The following is a 20704-nucleotide window of genomic DNA, read 5'->3' as shown; positions in this document are numbered from 1 at the left end:
GTTTGTGCTATCCCCCATCCCCTTTGTGGTTATGCGTTCCCATGCGAGTGGGAACATGGTGGCACGGGTGTGTGGGGTAGGTATTGTGTGCCTCAGGAAGGGATAGGTGGTCACTGGATGTAACAGAAAACAAGACTTGCAAAGCAGTCTCTACAGACTGATCTTGACATATATTTCATGGGAAGAGCTTATACTAGTTTCCATACAAACTGGGATGAACTCAGACCAAATAAGCATGCAATATGTCAGCATTTTGTGAGTGTTATTATACCAGTTTGAGGGTAAATTGATTAGGACACTAGTCAGACATTTGTGGAATGAGGTAGCAGAGTATTCTAAGAAAATGTCCAAAACTACCATGAGTGACAGTTTATTATTTCTTGTTTACACAGTCAGACAGGTGTTATTGACTGGTTTGTTTTAGCCACACATCAAGTCCTTCCCAAGGACCTGGGATGGCTGAATTTTATTGTCAATTCTTATAGATATCGTCGCAGAATATAGGCTGTTCCAAGTAAAGCTGCTTTTTGTAATTGGCTGATGGTGATCTATTACATTGATTTGATTTCTATACCACCCTTCCAAAAATGGCTCAGGGTGGTTTACACAGAGAAATAACAAATAAATAAGTTGGATCCCTGTCCCCAAAGGGCTTACAATCTAAAAGAAACATAAGTTAGACACCAGCAACAGTCACTGGAGGTACTATGCTGGGGGTGGATAGGACCAGTTCGCTGCTCCTTTGCCACAAAATAAATGCGACATTTAACTATATTGTGTCCTACTGAAACCCAGTGGGCTTTGATCTTCAGTTCTCAACTATGTGGTGATAATAACATACAAAGGCAGCTACACAAGAAGCCACATCACTTTCTGTTTAACAGATTTTGAAGAGTGTACATAGAAGGTTCTAGTAGAGAGTGACAGTTGATAGGTGATGTCACAAGAACCTGGTTGGAGCCTCTGTGCTTTGGCAGTTGGAGAGCCTTCTGCTAGATGCTTCCAAATGTGTCTCTGACACTTTGGTCAAAGGGAAAGATTGTGGTATCCTTAATTGTGTTTACCCTGAAGTGTGAGACTACTTTTGTGTGTATTCTTCTTGAGCTAAAAGGGTAATCTATCAAAATCAGGCCATTCTGGTTGCGGGGGTTTATGGGAGTTTTATTTATTTATTGGTATTACTATAGCACCCTTCGTCCTAAGACCCCAGGAATTGAAGCCCAGTCACATCTGGGAACCCAGGTTTGAGAACCCCTGTCATAAGGACATAAGATAAAGGAGGAAATTACAACAGTAAAAAACCAGGAAGCATCTGTTCTCCAACTGTCTTGCTGCCATTTCCTATGGTCAGCCCACAGTAAATGACATAACTGTATATAATCAATACATTGATGGAGGTAGAATGGGATTGCACCCACTGACTTTATTCCCCATGACCTCACACATTGATTCAAACCTCTGCCCAGAGACCTTTACAGATACACGTATTAGCTCTTTCTGAACAATGTCTTCCCTGCATTTTTGCAGAGTAAAAATTGCATGTGCAGAGCATGCATATGCAAACACCTTTATGGAAGTTTGAATCCATGTATGGAGGTTGGGGGATGGAGCCAGCAGGTATAATCCAACTGTTTCCCCTCTGTGCATTGATTTTATCCAGATATATCTGCATAAGCTTTACATTTGCCCTGAAGGGGGTGGTAAATTTTATTGATTGATTGATTGATTGATTGATTGTTAGATTTATATACCGCCTTTTATTAAAAACAATCCTAGGCGGTTTACAGCAAAATTTAAAGACAAGATTGTAAAAAAGACACAATTAAAATATTAAGCTAAAAATATAAAACAAATCTGATCAAAAATTTAAAATAAAAGCATAAAAGCAATACAGAGTACAAAGAACAGCAGCAGAGACAATCAAATAAAAGTCTGGGTAAAAAGCCATGATTTAACATGCTCTCTAAAAGCTGTGATGGAGACCGAGGAGCGAATAGCCACTGGGAGAGCATTCCAGAGTCTGGGGGCAGCAAGAGAGAAGGCCCTGTCCTGAGTGCACGACAACCGAGCCTCCCTCATTGTCGGCACCCGGAGCAGAGCTCCCTCAGATGACCCTGTCAAGCGGGCATCAACCCTTGGGAGCAGGCGGTCCCTCAGGTATCCCAGGCCCAAACTAAACCTCATTCTGCTGCAATGAAGTTCACTGACAGATATGTAATGTATGGGGACAGCAGAAAACATAGCATGGTTCCCAAATAGCTTGGACTGCTATTCTGAAACAAGGGTGTTCTCTTTCCAATGCAGGAAGAACAATCAGGAAAGAAGACTCAGTTTTGTCCTCAGAGTAATAAGTTACTGAGGAATCAAGATGGCAAGCTTGGCTGATAAGCGCCTGGACTTTATAGAGAATTATTGCACACTCTCTCTCCATGTTAAGCCTGACAAATGGTCCAAGTTTGCAACAAGTGAGGATGTCCATGCCATGCTCAACGAGTTCTATGAGAAACAAGATCTGCTAGCACTGGTGATCACCCTCAACCCTACTGGGCAGCTAGTTCCTTGCATTGGCTTCCCATCAACACTGAAGAATAAAGCAGTTTATTTTGTGAGGAAGAAACGTGATAACATCACCAAGGATAACTTTCTGGATGTACTCCTAGTAGGAGATCTCAGCCCTTCTCCTGTAGAGCAGATGATGGCTGTTGTAGAAGAGGTGAGCTTCATTTCCAGGGCCCATTCTCTACATAAAGAGGCCATTCACATAATCAAAAACTGCGTTCTAACCGGGTTTGGGAGCTGTGAGTGCTTTCAGTTTTCAGTTGTGTGGAAGCAAGGTAAGAGGAAAACTATTGGCTCCCTACCTGTTCATTATGTAGCTGATAGATAAGGAAGACCTAGTCCTATCTATCAGCTACATAATAAATAGGTAAGGAGAGAGAGATGTTTCCATCTGCTCTCTAAGAGGAAAGGAGAAGGACTAACTCACTACAGGAAGGACCTGAGGAGTCAAGGCAGGGGTCATAGAGTAGAGGCTTGCAGGGACAGATAAGGAGACCCTCACTATCTCTACTCCCAATGCCCCTAGTGGTCATTAGGATAGTCGGTGCAAAAGGTCGATGCACACAAAAACCGGGGTAGAAGTCATTGTGTAGAAGCAAGGTAAGAGGATAAGCTACGTTCAGTGAGAAGGGCTCTGAGGCAGTCTGTGGGGAGAGTGGGTTACACTCACCCTCCCCACGGATTAGCAGCTGTCCCTCCTTGGAGGGGGGCAGATCGCCTGCCCAGACAATCATTGGCTCCTGCTGGTAGCTCTGGGAGTCAGGGTGCAGGGAAGTGCCACACGTCACCCCCCCCGAACTCCACACATCACCCCCCCCCCCGAACTCCAATAATGCACCACATGAGTGTGTGGTGCATTATTGGGATCCCCCTCTCCCCCCCCCGAGTGTGCCAGGTGCGACTGACACATGATTGCCAACACACGGTTATTATTATTATTATTATTATTATTATTATTATTATTATTAATAATAATAATAATAATAATAATAATAATAATAATAATTCAATTTCTATACTGCCCTTCCAAAAATGGCTCAGGGCGGTTTAGACAGATAAATAATAAATAAATAAGATGAGATTTATAAATATTATTTATAAATAAATAATATTTATTTATTATTGATAATAAATAAATAAAATATTATTATTTATTTAATAAATAAATAAGGTTAGGAGAGTACTCGTTTTGAGGGATGGCCTCACAGGCAGGTTTGCTTCCGTGTTGCTGCTGGGATTGGGCCCGATCCCAGCGGTTCACACATGCATGCAAAATCGGGCTGGGCTTCCTTAGCCCAGTTTTGCATGTGTGTGTGAATAGCTACCCAAGTTTCCCTCCTACTGTGCTTGCATACAACCGAAAACTGGGAGCACACACAGTTCCCAGACTCAGGTACAACACAGTTTTTGATTGTGTGACTAACCTCAATGTTTCCCTCTTCAGAGGCTGATGTCAAAGAAACAGTTTTGGCTTGGCAAACAAGAACATGTGGCAGAGGCATATGATTAATCCAGCCCCTGTTTTGACTGTAACAGGGCTCTCAATATGGCATGAAAATGGGAGTCATCCTTTTCTAGTGCAGGAAAAGTGGGATTCCTGTAAAAGTGTGAAAATACATGAGAGGGGGATTCATCCTTTTGCCATGTTGTGCAAAGCCGATTTGTCACAGTGGGTACAATGTGAGGTTGGAAGTAGGAATCCAAATCCCTGAGCAGTTGCAACACTTACTAGGTAGCTTTGAGCAAATCACTATCCCTAAGCCTAATCTATTTTGTGTTAGAGAGCTCAAGAGGGTAGATTTCTTTCTCTGCCGCAGCTACAGCAGAAGTACATAGGTAAGAGAGCACTGCTAATTAATATTGTCTGCAGACATGGAGTTAAAGTTCTGGTGACAAGACGGGGATAACTTTACCCTCAGTAGAGAGATTGCTCTGATCCCAATCTAGGAGCACACCATGCCTTTGAGGTAGGCTGCCACCAGTTGAAGACTAATCTAAAGCCACTGACCAGACTTAGACATGGCTTCAACAAACTAGAACTGTCTAGCTTGGGACGTACAGGCACAGGACAGCCAGAGTCCACACAACCCAGCTCTAGACAACAATATATTTTTCTGGAAAAAACTCAACAGTAGCACATGCCCTTACGAGGCACATGGGGAAAGAATTTTGCAAGTAACCTTCCAGAACCTTTTAAATCAGACTGAAGTCACTTCTAAGTATATGAAATTTATTAAGAAACAAGGGTTGCACCCAGAATAAGGAACTGGGGGACATAGGGGAAACAGGAAGTAAAGAAAGGCACACAGAATCCAACAGAAAATATAAAAAAATTAATTAACTAACTAGCACTGAGTTTTACCTTAGTCTAGCAGTAGGCAGGTCCTTGGCTGAGAGAGCATTAATCTCTACAGCTTCTCCCCTGGAACACCCATTAGCAGATGAAAAATGGTGAACTGTGGCCAAACCTTTGCCCTCTATTTTTATATCCATTACGGAGGAAAAAGACTGGCCTCCTCTCTCAGAATAGACAACTCTTGGATCCAATGAGAAGGTCTGGCAGATCTCTGATGTTACGCGGGTTTTGGGCCAGTTGGGAGGTTTTCCCTCTAAACTGGAGGATCTGGATAGTGGTTCCAGACAGTCATAACTAGTAGGTTCTGCACCTGTGCAGACCAGCTTCAGATGGAATTCGTTAGCTGCTCGCAACACCTGCAACCACCAGCTGCACTTGACTGCAGTATCCTCTAGTGGCGGTTGGGCATCCCTCTATTCAGTTTCTTGCTGACCGCCATAGTGATCGGACCTTGGAAACAGTTTGCTCCTCGGAGAACTAAATAAATACTACAAGCTTATTCAAAAAGACTACTGGCACGGACTAAGACTACTCTTTGGATTATCCCTCAGATTTGGAAACATTTTGGACTCTTCTTCAGACCTCGGAGCGAACGACTATCCTACTTTCGATTTCCCTCACAGACTTATAAAAAAAACCACAAACCTATTTAAATGAGAGAGCTAAATAAGCTGCCAACCCTTAGCTTCTCATGAGTAAAGGAAAGGAAAAGAGCAGGAAGAAAACCACTTTAAAAAGGTGCCACGATTGCTGCGGGAAGCTCTTCTCCACTGACAGCCACGAACTCTGTCTCTTCTGGTCCTAGTCCAGCACTCTAACCACCACACCACGCTGGCTACTAGGCAGAAGCACTTACTCAATGGCATGCCTTTCAATAAAAATTCCCAATTACATAGCCTTCCAGGCAAAGTTTACCCATTCACTATGGGAAAATCTATATGATCAATGAGCATCATTAGAACCAACGGAGTTCATTAAGAAATTTGAAGCTACATTTGCACGGACGACAGTGGCGACTCGTCGGCAGCTGATGAATACCAAGCATTTGTCAGAGTCTGAATCCCGCACTCTGACCGCCTCCATAATTTTGAGGAGACATGCATGGTTAAGAGCGACAGGTCTACAACAAGACATGAAAGACCGGATCGAAACACTGCCCTTCGAAGGCAAGGGACTTTTTTCTGACAAAACTGATTAAACCATGGAGCAATGAAAAAAATCTAAGATAACCATGCGCTCTTTTACAAATCCAAAGTACTCCAACACTAGATACCAACCTTATCAGCAGTATCAAAGGAGGCAAAGCTTTTACCACCAAACTGACCACAGGGAGTACAGGTGGCCATACCAGCGCTATAATAATAAAAAACCATACTACCCCAGGAGCAAGACAGGGCAATCTGGATGTAACAAACTGAAACAACAATCTAAGCAGCAACTTTGATCTGGGTCAGAGCCCACCTGCAAACTGGAATGCGCTTCTCTATCTGAACAAAACCAGCAGAAACAAGAAACCAATAAACACCTGTGCGAGGGAAACCATCTCTTTGACGCCAACCAGAATAACCATCAAACTGGCAAGTCATGCCCAAACATGGCCATATAACATCAGACCAGTGGGTCTTATGCATAATCACGACGGGTTATGCGATGGAGTTCAAGGAGCTCCCGCCTTTCACAGGTGTGAAATTCACTCCTGAAACACCAATATTAAGGGAGGAGGTGCAAAAGCTGTTATTAAAAGAAGCCATATCACCAGTACAGTGGGTTCACAGCCAGATGGGATTTTATTCCTGGTATTTCCAGATCTCCAAGCGGGATGGGGGTATACGATCAATAATGGACATCTGGTACGGGATCCGTTGATATGCATTAGAATGGGTTCTGCGCCTGCGCGGAAGCCTCTCGGTGTCGAGTTTTACAGCTCCTTTCAGGAGCTTGCACCCCGCCCCACGTGACCACGTGGCTATTTAAGGCGGGAGGAAGCGCAGGCTGCTCAGTTCCTTTGCGACCGCCGTGGAAATCACTTGGTTTCTACGGCTCCTTTGCGCTAGATCCTTGGAAAAATTCTCATTTTTGATTCACTGGCTTTTGATATTTGGATTGTTTGACTATTCTATTGACTGCAACTATCGTATTGACCCGGATTGAAATTACCTTGACCTTCTTGTTCCACTGTTTGGCGAAAGATCGGACTGATTCTCTGGCTTTTGACTTCGGCTTGTGAGTACCATGGAGTCTCCTGTGGGGAAACGCAATTTTAAACGCTGCACAGAGTGCAAAGCTAAATTGCCCTCGCAGGATCGTCACAATTTATGTCTATTGTGCCTTGGCGAAGCCCACAAGACTGCGGCGTGTAAAATCTGCCTATCGTTCTCAAAACAAACTAGGAGAAATCGCGAACTGCGTTTAAGGGCCGCTTTATATGATGATGTCCTATCGGGGCCCTCTTCAAAATCTCCTCAGCCGCATAGCTCGAAGGACCTGGGTCCGGCCCAGTCTAAAACTTCGAAGCTCCAGTCCAAAAAATCCCCTAAGTCCTCGAAGAGGCCGGCAGAGAAAATGGCATCTGCAACTGCTCCCGCCAAAAAGTCACGGCACCGAGCTTTGTCGGAATCGACACCCTCGCCGAGCGCCGCGCAAGAGGTTGTGTTCGTCTCGGAATCGATGACTACGGTACCGAGAAAATCTACACCACAACCTTCGCCACCGACAGAATCGACTTCGACATTGAAGTCTCCAGCTGAACCTCTGTCGACATCAAGACCTGCTGCTGGCTCGACATCGACGCCACCTTCCATGCCGACAACTACTGAGCCCCGGTCGACATCGAGACCTGCTGCTACCCCGACGTCGACACAACCTTTGATGCCGAAAACTGTAGTTCCAACGGAAGCAGTGGAAATTGCCACTACCCATTGTTCCTCGACATCGACACAGACACGAAACGTCTCGATGCCAATGGTGGAACTCGCTCAGCTGTCTAAACAAACTACAAGTGCCTCGATACCGACTGCCAGGGAACTGCTACCGGCGCCAACACTGATTCGTTCGCCGTCGATATCGAGGGAGGAAATTCAAGCTTCAGCGCTGAATACCCCTGTGAATGTCACAACTGTGACTCCACGGTTTCGGGCACCCATGACTTTTACTTTGTTAGAGACTGTGGAGGTTGAGGCCCCACAATTAGATCCCTTGATTAAAATGCTGGACTCTACTGCTACCACCCCCGCTACTTATCAAAGCTTCCCCAGAACTGAAGATACGGCCTTCAACGCCAGGACCAGGGTGCTAACAGCTGAACGACTTGCCTCACCGACTCCATGGCACACTTGTGGATTCAGCCATCAAGTGTCACCCTCAACAGAATCTGCCTTGCCAGGGACTGTTTCTCCTGGAGCGGGTTATGACTTCCAAGAGCACCGGACATGGCGGTCTGCCATGGCAGCTGCTCCACTTCTCAATAGGACCTTTACTAATGTGGGGACACAGACAAAAGCTTACACCGCCTTGGTACAAGCCCAAACAGAGGTTCGAAATTTTCTTGATGCGGATGCACAAACTGACCCTGTTCCGACCACTCACCCTCGGAGGGACGTGTCACCTCAAATACCATCTCACCATTCTATTTCAGACCCAGATTCTGGTGAAAGTCACCATGGGTCATCAGACTTCGAATCCGATGGGGAAACTATTGAAGCGGACCCATCTCCAGATGTGGCTACGCCATCCCATGTGTCTCCAACAGAGGAATTAAAAGCCTACCACTCCCATGTTAAGCGTATGGCGAGTGCACTAGGATTGGACCTTAGTTCACAATTGAAGACAATAGACGATCCTGTCTCCAATTTCATGCGAAGATCGCAATTGGCTGAACCGGTAACGCTTCCCCTACTACCAATAATTTCAAACACTGCGCAGTGCGCCTGGGAAGTCCCTCACACCTCCACCCCAACGTCTAAAAGACTGAAAGGACTCTACCGGGTTCAGGAGAGGGATAATACCTACCTCTTTAAACACCCAGTCCCTAATTCGTTGGTCATCGATTGTGCCACGTCCTCCAAATCTACTCGACGTCATACTACACCTGCAGATAAAGAAGGCAGGAAGTTAGATGTGATGGGAAGAAAATTGTATTCCACCTCATGTTTATCAGTGAAAGTAGCTAACTACCTAGCTTGTATGTCTAAGTACAGTTACTGTATTTGGGAAGATCTAGAAAAGAATCTAGATTCCATGCCATTAGAAGAAATAAAACAAAAGTTCCGAAAAACATTACAAAGGGCGGGGGACCTTACCTGTCAGCAGCTAAGTACTGCAAAGCACCTGGCGGAGTCTGAATCCCGCTCCATCACGACAGCCATCACCTTGCGTCGACACGCCTGGCTGAGATCGGCAAGCCTGCAACAGGACATGAAGGACAAAATTGAGGGTCTGCCTTTTGACGGCAAAGGTCTCTTCTCTGAGGAAACAGACGCCACCATGGAGAAGATGAAGAAATCAAAATTTACTGCTAAAACCTTCACTTCGACAGTTTCCCCGGCTACGTCTTATGGCAATAGACAACGTGCCTCATATAGGCGGGGTTCATCATATAGACAACAGGACCGTAGAGACTTCCGGAAAACTTACCATCAGTTTTCTAAACGGTCAACCCAACAAAAAGGAAAATTTGCGTCCAACCAACGTAACAAACAATCGGACGGAAACAAGCAGCGTCTTTGAAGTTCAGGACAGCCCATCATCCACAAATGGTATTTCCCTATTCTCCTGCTCCCAGAACATCAACGAGCAATGGAGTCTAGTCTACAACATCCCAGAACCGGACCCACTAGCCGCCAATTCCATCAGGCTGGCAAGTCGTGCAAATGCATGGCGCAACATAACATCAGATCGTTGGGTCTTAAAGATTATTCAATCAGGTTATGCAATAGAGTTCAAGACCAGACCAAAATTCAGGAGAATTCGCTTCACACGCGCAACACCTGCTCTTCTACAGGAGTTGGAGGAACTCCTACTCAAGAAAGCAGTAGTACCAGTATGATGGGCACACCACCGGGAAGGATTCTACTCCCGGTATTTTCAAATTCCAAAGAAAGACGGAGGGATTCGGCCCATCATGGACTTGTGACATCTGAACAAGTTCATTCAAGTAAAAAAGTATCGAATGACGACGTTACAGGACATCCTACCTCTTCTACATCTGGAAAAGTGGTTTGTGACGTTGGATTTGAAGGATGCCTATTTTCACATTGGGAGATCAAAAGTATCTATGGTTTACAGTGGGGACCTCACTGTACCAGTACAGGGTGCTACCGTTCGGCCTTTGCACGGCCCCCTGTGTCTTCACGGAGTGTATGGCGGTGGTAGTCGCCCATCTCAGGACAAGAGGTCTGAAGCTGTATCCATATCTGGACGATTGGCTTCTATCCTCAGCGAGCAGAGAAGAATTGCTGTCACAGATAACATACATGCTGGAGCTACTCCAGGACTTGGGCATACAAGTAAACTGGAAAAAGTCGAAACTAACTCCAGCAAAATCCATATCTTACATTGGAGCTCAGCTCAATGCTACATTGGGGAGGGCGTTTCTACTGGAGGACCGGTTTCAAACCATAGCGTCCCTGGTCGGGACTTTTCAGTCCACGCCACGACAGACAGCATGGCATGTGCAACGTCTGTTGGGCCTGATGGCATCTTGCAGGACAACTGTACGATATACGCGCCTCAAAATGAGGAAACTGCAATTGTGGTTCCTGTCCTCCTCCAATCTACTCAGAGACAGCCCCAGGAAACTACTGACAATTCCGCTACCAATTCTAAGATCTCTCTCCTGGTGGACCCAGCAATCAAATCTGCTCAGGGGAGTCCCGTTCCACGTCCAGCTTCCATCCGTATGGGTCACAACCGATGCCTCTCTCCGCGGATGGGGAGGTCACTGCAATGCCACTACGACACAGGGCCTTTGGACCCGGAGCCAGAGTCTCCTGCACATAAACTTCTTGGAGCTGCTAGCTGTGTTCCAAGCCATGAAGGCTTTTCTTCCCATGCTACGTGGCAGGGTAGTCCAGTTACAATTGGACAATACCACAGCTATAGCCTAACTCAACAGGCAGGGAGGAACAGTCTCCAGATCTCTCTGTGCTCTCAGCATCCAGATCTGGCACTGGTGCATCAGGAACAGCATAACGGCAGTTGCAATTCATATAAAGGGCTCAGACAATGTGTTAGCAGACGACCTCAGCCGCTCGTTCACCAAGCAACGTCACGAGTGGGAGCTGAACGACCAGTATCTTCATCAGATCTTCGGCCAATGGGGTCAGCCGGAAATAGACCTATTTGCCACTTCAGAGAATGCGAAGTGCAGACGGTTCTGCTCCAGGGCAGGACACGACCCGAACTCACTGGGAGATGCGTTCCAGATAGACTGGTCGATGGAAAGGTGCTACATGTTCCCACCGTTACCACTATTGAGCAGAATCATAGCCCATCTCCTGTATACCCCTGTGAGCTGCATCCTGATTGCCCCATGGTGGCTGCGCCAGCCATGGATCTGGATCGTGATCCGTTGAGCCCATAAGTAAATGGGTTCTGCGCCTGCGCAGGCACCTCTCGGGCCGACTAGGTAGCTCCTCGCGACGCCCAACCGCCCACTTGCACGTGCTGCTGCCTGCTATCTATATAGAGCGGTTGGGCGTTTTCCGTTAGTTTCTGTTTGACCGCCACAGCGTTCAGACCTCGTTTGGGCTCCTCGGTAGCAGAAACTATTGTGTTTACTAGTGCTTAGGCATACTTTAGGACTGTTTTTTCTGGTAATTTTGACTCTGGACTGTACTTTGGACGTGATAACTTCTTAGCGGTATAACTTTGACGAAAGATTGGACGGATATTTTGTGTATGAACTGGACTGGAAACGGAAAATGGAAACGAAGACTACCTTTAAGCGTTGCGAGAAGTGTAGGGCTAAATTACCCTCCACTGATCACCACGACCTCTGCCTCATATGCCTGGGAGAAGAACACAATACGGCTGCCTGTAAGATCTGTTGTGCCTTCTCTAAACAAACCAGGACGAACCGGGCACTGCGTCTGAGGGCGGCGTTATATGAGGACGCGCTGCGCCCTTCTACCCCTCGCCCAGAAGCGCCTTCGACATCGAAAGCTGCATTAGGTGCGGAGGGACACGGAGCTGCTTCTATGCAGTCTAAAACTGTGTCCACTGATCCTGCTTTTAAGAGGCCATTGGAGGTCTCCTCTAGTGACCAAAGCCGCCGTGAGAAGAGGTGCCGGCAAGACGCGCCAGAGACTGTGGCTGGAGAGAATCGCAAACATACGACCCCATCGCCTTCATCGGCGCAGGGCTCGGAAATTGAGTGGAGTGCTGAACCGCGTACATCTAGCCCAGCAGAGGGGAGCAGGAGAGGTCTGTCAGCATCGACCCCTCCTTCGACATCGAGATCATCGGTGCCGAAGCCCTCGACATCGAGCAGAGAGCGGGTAATAGATCCCTCGACATCGAAGTCCTCGGCATCAATGTCGGCATCGAAGTCCTCGACATCGAAGTCGTCGAAATCGAAGTCCTCGACGTCGAAAGCAGCAAAGAGCCATGAATCCTCGACATCGAAACTTACCTCGATACCGAGAGAGCATTCTCAGTTTCAAAGACACCGTTCCCTGTCACCTGCTCGTACCCCACAACAATCGCCATCAACACCGCAGCAATTGAGTGGCCAGCGTTCAGACCGTAGTGCGACTTCTGCCCTTAGAAGTTTGATGGAGTCTGGCCCAAATACCCCAGCGGAATCCACTTTTCATGGTTTCCTGAGTGGGGGGTTGGATAGAGAGGATGATGGAGAGGAAGAGAATGAAGGGCTCCTGCCACCTAAGACCCCATCTCTTTCTCCTAGGGCAGCAGCTGAGAGCTTACTCCAATCACCACTGGCGGTGGTGCAGCCATTGGCGGGTATAGCTGATGGGAGCATACGCAACCCTGCCACGCAGCCCGCACACACTTGTGGTTTTAGACATTCCTTGCCACACGATTATGCAGACTACCTGAGATGGAAGGCTATGCAGCCGCAACAGCCTATAGAGAGAGCAGCTGCATCTTTAGAAACACAACCCCAGGCTACGCTACCTTTGCAAGAGAAACCTGCTGGAAAACGCAAAAGGAAAAGCACCCCACCCCCGCCAAGCCCATCGTCCAGGGGTTCGTCTCCTGCTTCAACACACCAGGACTTGGAATCAGAATACTCAGATTCTGATCAAGGCAGTCGACAAGTGGAGCCTCCTTCTGAGGTCCCACCACGTCTTTCAAGATCCCCTACAGAGGAACTCAAGGCGTACCATTCCCTGATTAGAGAAATGGCTGAAGCATTGGGTTTGGACCTGCAACTCCCCGAAACAGAGTCTACTGACCTGGTGTACAACATGATGTTCCAATCCAAGTCGTCTCACCCAGTCTCCCTACCAATAATCCCTGCCATCGCAAAGGCAGCTAAGACAGCTTGGGACAGTGTCCAGACAGCAAATCCTACGTCTAAACGTATCGAGAACTTATATAGGGTCCATGAAGGAGAGGAGAAATACCTGATACACCATCCGGACCCAAACTCTATGGTGGTGGATTGTGCATCAACATCAAAGGGCAGCTGCCGCCATACAACGCCAGCAGACAAGGAAGGGAGAAAAATAGATGTTTTAGGGAGAAGAATATATGCCACATCGAGCCTGGCTATCAGGATTGCTAATTATGCAGCCTGTATGGCTCGGTACACCCATCTGATGTGGGACAACTTACTTCATGATTCTACTTCAATGTCTCCAGAGCAGCTGCAAATAAAGCTCCATGAAGTATTTGAGAAAATAACATCTGTGACAAAGCAACAGCTAAGTACGTTTAAACATTTGGCGGAGACAGAGTCAAGGGCCATGGTGACTGCTGTCACAATGAGGCGTCATGCTTGGCTGCGCGCAACTTCTCTCCAGCTGGATATGAAGGACAGAGTAGAAAATCTGGCCTTTGATGGGAAGGGACTCTTCCATGAAAGCACAGATGCGACCATGGAGACATTAAAAAAGTCAAGGTTTACGGCCAAGACCTTTATGGTACCAACCACGGCAGCTGGCCCTCATACATTCAGCTACAATAAGCAAAGGTCATATTGATTCCAAGACAAGAGGGATTTCAGAAGACAAAATAGGCCCTATCAGCGGCCTAGGGGTTTTGGAAACAACAACGCCAACAAAAACAAAAATCAAAGCTCTAGGAATAACAAGGAGGGTGCGAAGCAGTCCTTTTGATTGCTGTGCCAGCCCACTGCATTTAATACCAATTGCCAGGACCAATGTCATCGGCCCTGTAGTTGCCAACTCAACCATCAGACTGGCAAGCCATGCTTTAGCATGGCACAACATAACATCAGACCAGTGGGTGTTGAGGATTGTGGAGACGGGTTATGCGATAGAGTTCATCACTCTTCCACCGTTCTCTGGCCTACGTTTCACAAGGTCGACCTCAGTACTCGAGGAGGAGATACAGGTATTGTTGGACAAAGGTGCAATTGTTCCAGTGCAGTGGGCGAGAAGGTTGTCCGGGTTCTACTCCCGCTACTTTCAAATTCCCAAGAGGGATGGCGGAATCCGGGCGATCATGGACTTGAGGGGACTGAACAACTTTGTCTGGGCCCGAAAGTTCAGGATGACAACGTTGCAGGAGATTCTACCCTTCCTAGATCAGGAGGAGTGGGCGGCAACGTTAGATTTGAAGGACGCATATTTCCATGTGGGCATCCAGGAAAACCACAGAAAGTACCTTCGATTTACTGTGGGGGAAGTAGTATATCAGTACACGGTTCTACCTTTCGGATTGTCAACTGCTCCGAGAGTTTTCACCAAAGTAGTAGCAGTAATAATTGCGCACCTTCGAACTCAGGGCCTGGTGATCTATCCATATCTAGACGATTGGCTCCTGGTGGGCAAAGACAGGAAACTACTGGAGACACAGATACAAGTGATGCTCGAACTTCTCCAGGACTTAGGTCTCAACGTAAATTGGAAAAAGACAAATTTAATTCCCAGGAAGCAGCTGAGCTTCATAGGTGCTGTTCTGGACTTGGAGCAACGTCGAGCATTCCTACCACGCGACAGATACATTCAGATAAAGTCTCTGGTGGAACAATTCCTGGCCAATCCCGTTCAAAGAGCAAGAAAGGTACAGAGACTTTTAGGCTTGATGGCCTCGTGCAACACAACTGTTCGTTACACAAGGCTTCGGTTGAGGCCCCTGCAGCGTTGCTACCTGGACCATTTCCGACCCAATATAGACAGCTAGAACATGCTACTGCACCTTTCCAGGAAGGTACTAGTTTCCCTACAATGGTGGTTAGTCGAGGGAAACCTCTTAGGGGGGGTACCTTTCCGTCCTCTGCTTCCAACAGCATGGGTCACGACCGATGCTTCGCTGCTGGGGTGGGGAGCGCACTGCGGCCCCGATTGCATTCAGGGACAGTGGACACCTCAACAAGCCCAGAGGCACATCAACTACCTGGAACTGTTGGCTGTGTTTTTGGCTCTAAAGGCCTTCGAACCTCAACTACGAGGCTCTGTTGTGCAGGTCCACCTGGACAACACTACAGCTATAGCCTACCTGAACAAACAAGGAGGGACGGTTTCACCGACGCTTTGCACCTTGTCGAGAAAATTGTGGGAATGGTGCATCATGCATGCCATTTACCCGATGGCGATACACATTCGAGGCATAGACAACCAACTAGCGGATGCTTTGAGTCGAAGCACTCAAACCAGCCAGAGACACGAGTGGGAAATCAGACAGGAGTGTGTCAGACAAGTTTTCGACCGCTGGGGGACACCATCTGTGGATGTGTTTGCCACGGAGGAGAACAGGAAATGCAGGAGATACTGCTCTCGTGCGGGAGTGGGTGTAGGGTCTCTAGGAGACGCATTTCAGTACAATTGGAGCAAGGGGCTACTTTACCTGTTTCCATCAATGCCACTCCTCAATCGGGTGTTAGCACAGATCTTGAGGGACAGGTCAAACTGCATTCTAATAGCCCCTTGGTGGCCACGTCAGGCTTGGTTTGCTCTGCTGCTCCGCATATGCAGAGGGAACCATTTCCGTCTTCCACCAGTGCCAGATCTTCTCCAGAGATCGGGAGGCATGATACTGCACCCAGAAATCCAGACACTAAGGCTGACAGCATGGAGGATAACCTCTTAAAATCCATCCTGTTAAACAGTAGGCGGAAATCAACGAGACGCAGCTACTTCTGTAAATGGAAAAGATTTGTAATGTTTGCAAGGGCAAATAAGTTTGTTGCACGCCGTGCATCAGTGCGTCAGGTTTTGCTTTATCTGACAAGTCTGAAGGTAAAAGGCCTTGCAAACGTTTCGCTGAAGGTGCATCTGGCGGCACTGTCCTCAAAACTTCCTGGTTGGGATGGGAAAACGGTGTTTACCCATCCTGAATGTAAACGGTTCATGAAAGGACTAAATAATCTGTATCCTCCGCTACGCAAACCTTTAGAGCAGTGGAGTCTATCGTTGGTTCTATCTGCATTGATGGAGGGACCTTTTGAACCACTACATTGTACTAGCCTTAGATTGTTAACGCTTAAAACTGCTTTTCTGATAGCTATAACAACGGCCCAAAGGGTGGGTGAATTGAGGGCTTTGAGAGTGGATAAGCCTTATACCCAATTCTACCCACATAAAGTTGTGATGAGACTAGACCCAAGTTTCCGAACAAAGATAGTTACGGACTTCCATTTAAATCAAGAAATAGTCCTGCCAACTTTTTTTAAGGACCCACATACGGCTCTGGAGAAGGCACTGCACGCGTTAGATGTGCGTAGGTCCTTATTGTTCTATATGAAAGTGACTAGACAGTATAGAAAGACAAATAAACTATTTGTGGCCTATAAAGGAAAGTTTAAGGGGCAGGCAGTGTCTCGGCAGCGTTTAGCACACTGGTTGGTAGAACTCATCCTGCTGACATATAAGCTGCAGGGGGTGGCACCGCCCAAAACTATACGGGCGCACTCTACTAGAGCATACTCAACTTCTGCTGCTCACCTTTCAGGCATTAAGATGGACGACATCTGCTTGGCTGCTACGTGGTCATCCCAGCAGCCTTTTATTAAACACTATGCAGTGGACTTGCGCATGGCGCGCCAGGCGGAGTATGGGCGAGCTGTCTTGAAGAGGGTGTTGCCTTAGCGGGCGACCTTCTGCACCCACCACCATGGGGGTCTAGCTTACTACTCACCCATTTACTTATGGGCTCAACGGATCACGATCCAGATAAACAGGTTGCTTACCTGTAACAGGTGATCTGGTAGTGATCCGTTGAGTCCATAAGACCCGCCCAGAACCAACCCCGCTGCAGAAGAGTGGAGTAACATCTGATGGCAGGTTGCACGGAAGAGGCGGTCTGCACAGAGAACTAACGGAAAACGCCCAACCGCTCTATATAGATAGCAGGCAGCAGCACGTGCAAGTGGGCGGTTGGGCGTCGCGAGGAGCTACCTAGTCAGCCCGAGAGGTGCCTGAGCAGGCGCAGAACCCATTTACTTATGGACTCAACGGATCACTACCAGATCACCTGTTACAGGTAAGCAACCTGTTTTTTCCGCATTTACTCAAACTGAGCTCTCATACTTACAAAAGACTGCCAAATCGCCCAGACCTGTTAATCCAGGAACACGGTCGTGTACTGCACCCAGAAGTACTGACGCTTCAACTGACAGCATGGCGGATAAACTGCTGAAGAAAATCCTTCTGAACGTTAGAAAACCATCCACTAGAAAAAACTATGGTAGCAAGTGGAGGTGGTTTTTGACTTATGCAGAAACGCATGGATTCCGACCACGGCAGGCATCCATACGACAAGTCCTACTGTATCTTACGGACCTTAAGGAATCAGGTCTCTCTAATGTGTCCATACGAGTACACTTAGCGGCCTTTACGGCAAAACACCCTGGGTGGGATGGAAAGACACTGTTCTCCCACCCGACATGTAAAAACTTCCTAAAAGGACTGTCCAATCTCTACCCTCCTACACGCAAACCTATTGAACCTTGGAGCATATCCTTGGTACTCTTTGCTTTAACAGAACCGCCTTTTGAACCCATGAACACGGCCACACTTCGTCATGTCTCCTTGAAGACGTCCTTTTTAGTGGCTATCACAACTGCCCGGAGGGTAAGCAAGCTGACTGCGCTACGCATGGATGTTCCTTATACCCGGTTTTACCCGGATAAAGTTCTTCTGCATCCGGACATCAGATTTAAACCCAAAATAGTTTCAGAGTTCCATGTCAATCAGGACATAGTTCTGCCAACCTTTTTTAGAGCACCGTCGACTCCGTTGGAGAAGGCTCTACATTCATTGGATGTCCGCAGAGCACTACTTTACTATCTTTCAAGAACAAAGCCGTTCAGGAAGTCAAAGAAACTACTGATATCATATAAAGGGTCTACTAAGGGCCAAGCACTGTCTAGACAACGATTATCGCACTGGCTAGTGGATGCGATCTGCCTCACTTATTCAATTCAAGGGGTGCCGGCTCCAAAGACTATCAAGGCACATTCCACCAGAGCATATGGCACTTCTGCAGCATTTCTATCTGGAGTTCCCTTCACAGAGATCTGCAAGGCTGCTACATGGTCATCTGAAGAACCATTTGTAAAACATTATGCTGTTGACCTACGGTCCGCTGCGGAGGCGAACTTTGGGAGAGGCGTTCTCAAAAGGGTGTTGCAATAAGGCACTGCTCCCTCCTCCTTCCGGAGCTAACTAAACACCCATTCTAATGCATATCAACGGATCCCGTACCAGATAAACAGGTTGCTCACCTGTAACTGATGATCTGGTAGAGATCCGTTGATATCCATTAGACCCTCCCGGACCTCCCCTCTGCAGTGCACCATAGGTTGTAATAGTGAATCTGCACGAGTCTACAACTGCTTCGGCGGTCTCCAAGGAACCGAGCAGCCTGCGCTTCCTCCCGCCTTAAATAGCCACGTGGTCATGTGGGGCGGGGCGCAGGCTCCTGAAAGGAGCTGTAAAACTCGACACCGGGAGGCTTCCGCGCAGGCGCAAGAACCCATTCTAATGGATATCAACGGATCTCTACCAGATCATCAGTTACAGGTGAGCAACCTGTTTTTACGTTGGCTAAATCAGTTCATCGAAGTGCAAAAATTCCGAATGATAACATTGCAGGCCAACCTTCCGCTTCTCCACAAAGAGCATTGGATTGCAATGTTAGATCTCAAGGATGTGTACTTCCATATCGGGATACAAGAAAGTCATTGCAAATTTCTCTGCTTCACTATGGGATCGGAGATCTATCAATACAACATTTTACCCTTCGGCCTGGTCACTGCTCCAAGGGTATTCATAAAATGCATGGCTGTGATAGTAGCCTACCTCAGGACAAAGGGCCTGTCGGTTTATCCCTATTTGGATGTCTGGCTCCTTAGGACCAGGTTGGAACAACAATTGCTGGCACACATAAACATAGTGACGACAATGCTGCTGGATGAGTTAGGAATCCAGATCAATTGGAAGAAATCATTCCTAAAACCGGCAAAGCGCTTGCAGTATATCGGCGCATAGCTGGATATGGCAGAACAGATAGCTTATCCGCCTGAAGCGGGCGCATAAGGGTGCTTGTCGACTCATTCCAAGCAGCTCCACTACAGAAAGTGAGAAGGATAAAAGTGCTGCTAGGCCTGATGGCATCCTACACCACGACAGTCCCTTATGCGGAGCTAAGAATGTGCAAGTTGCAACTGTGGTTTCTACGCGCCTACCATCCGAGAACCAAACCACAGTCCAAATGGGTCATGATCCCAGAGAAAGTGCTATTCTCCTTACACTGGTGGACAAAGAAAGCACACCTGTTGAGAGGAGTACCCTTCCTGATGTCTCTGCCCACCTTGACAGTGACTTCCTATGCCTCTTTGTGAGGCTGGGGGGCCCATCTGGCAGAACACAGAGTACAAGGCTTCTGGACTCTGAAAGAGACTTGCCTACACATCAACTTCCTGGAGCTCTTAGCGGCATACAAGGCCCGGCAAGCCTTTCAGGAACATGTTGCCAATCAGGCCATCCAGCTACAGATGGACAACACAATGGCCATTGCCTATGTAAGCAAGCAAGGCGGAACAGTATCTAGGTCTCTTTGCAACCTCAGCCTACAGTTATGGAACTGGTGCATCCCACGACAAATCTATCCAATGGCCATTCACATCAAGGGAACCCAGAACTGCTTGGCAGATTCACTGAGCAGAGACCTGATACTTCAACAACACGAATGGGAGCTAAACCCGACAATCCTGAAACAGCTATTCATATCATGGGGACAACTGGAGCTAGACATATTTGCAACAGCAGAGAACAGGAAATGCAACCAATATTGCTCCAGGATGGGACTGGAAGCATGATCCAAGGGCGATGCTTTTCAATATCAGTGGTGCCAGGATGTATTCTATGCCTATCCACCAAAACCTCTACTGCCCAGAGTGGTAGCCAAGCTGCTTCAGGACCAGACTCTGGCAACTGGAGTTGCACCATGGTGGCCAAGGCAACCATGGTTCATGCAACTACTCAGACTGTCCGAAGGAAGATACAGAAGACTCCCTCGATGGACAGATCTGATAACACAGGACCACGGGCCGAGTAATGCACCCAAAGTTGTCAGTACTAAATCTCACTGCATGGAGGATAGGCTTCTGAGGAGAATCCTCCTTAACACCTGGAAGGC

The 20704-nt window shown here is 47.5% G+C and overlaps 1 protein-coding gene across 4 annotated transcripts in view; it reads left to right on the top strand.

Annotated features, from left to right (window-relative positions):
* Nucleotides 1-975: 975 nt before the first annotated feature.
* The window catches only part of DNAH17 (dynein axonemal heavy chain 17), a 279399-nt gene continuing 259670 nt past the window's right edge, over nucleotides 976-20704 (top strand). For 3 of the 4 annotated variants that reach the window (XM_053296349.1, XM_053296348.1, XM_053296346.1), the window contains exons 1-2: nucleotides 976-1112; nucleotides 2305-2713. In XM_053296349.1, the coding sequence (XP_053152324.1) occupies nucleotides 2369-2713 (345 nt within the window). In that variant the 5' untranslated portion in view covers nucleotides 976-1112; nucleotides 2305-2368. The remainder of the gene's footprint in view (nucleotides 1113-2304; nucleotides 2714-20704) is intronic. The other variant, XM_053296347.1, reaches the window with a different exon arrangement.

The sequence above is a fragment of the Hemicordylus capensis genome, chromosome 2 (assembly GCF_027244095.1).
Source record: "Hemicordylus capensis ecotype Gifberg chromosome 2, rHemCap1.1.pri, whole genome shotgun sequence".
In the NCBI taxonomy this organism is placed as follows: domain Eukaryota; kingdom Metazoa; phylum Chordata; class Lepidosauria; order Squamata; family Cordylidae; genus Hemicordylus; species Hemicordylus capensis.
The sequence above is the reverse complement of the archived record's forward strand: the minus strand, read 5'-3'. Positions and strand labels throughout refer to the sequence as shown.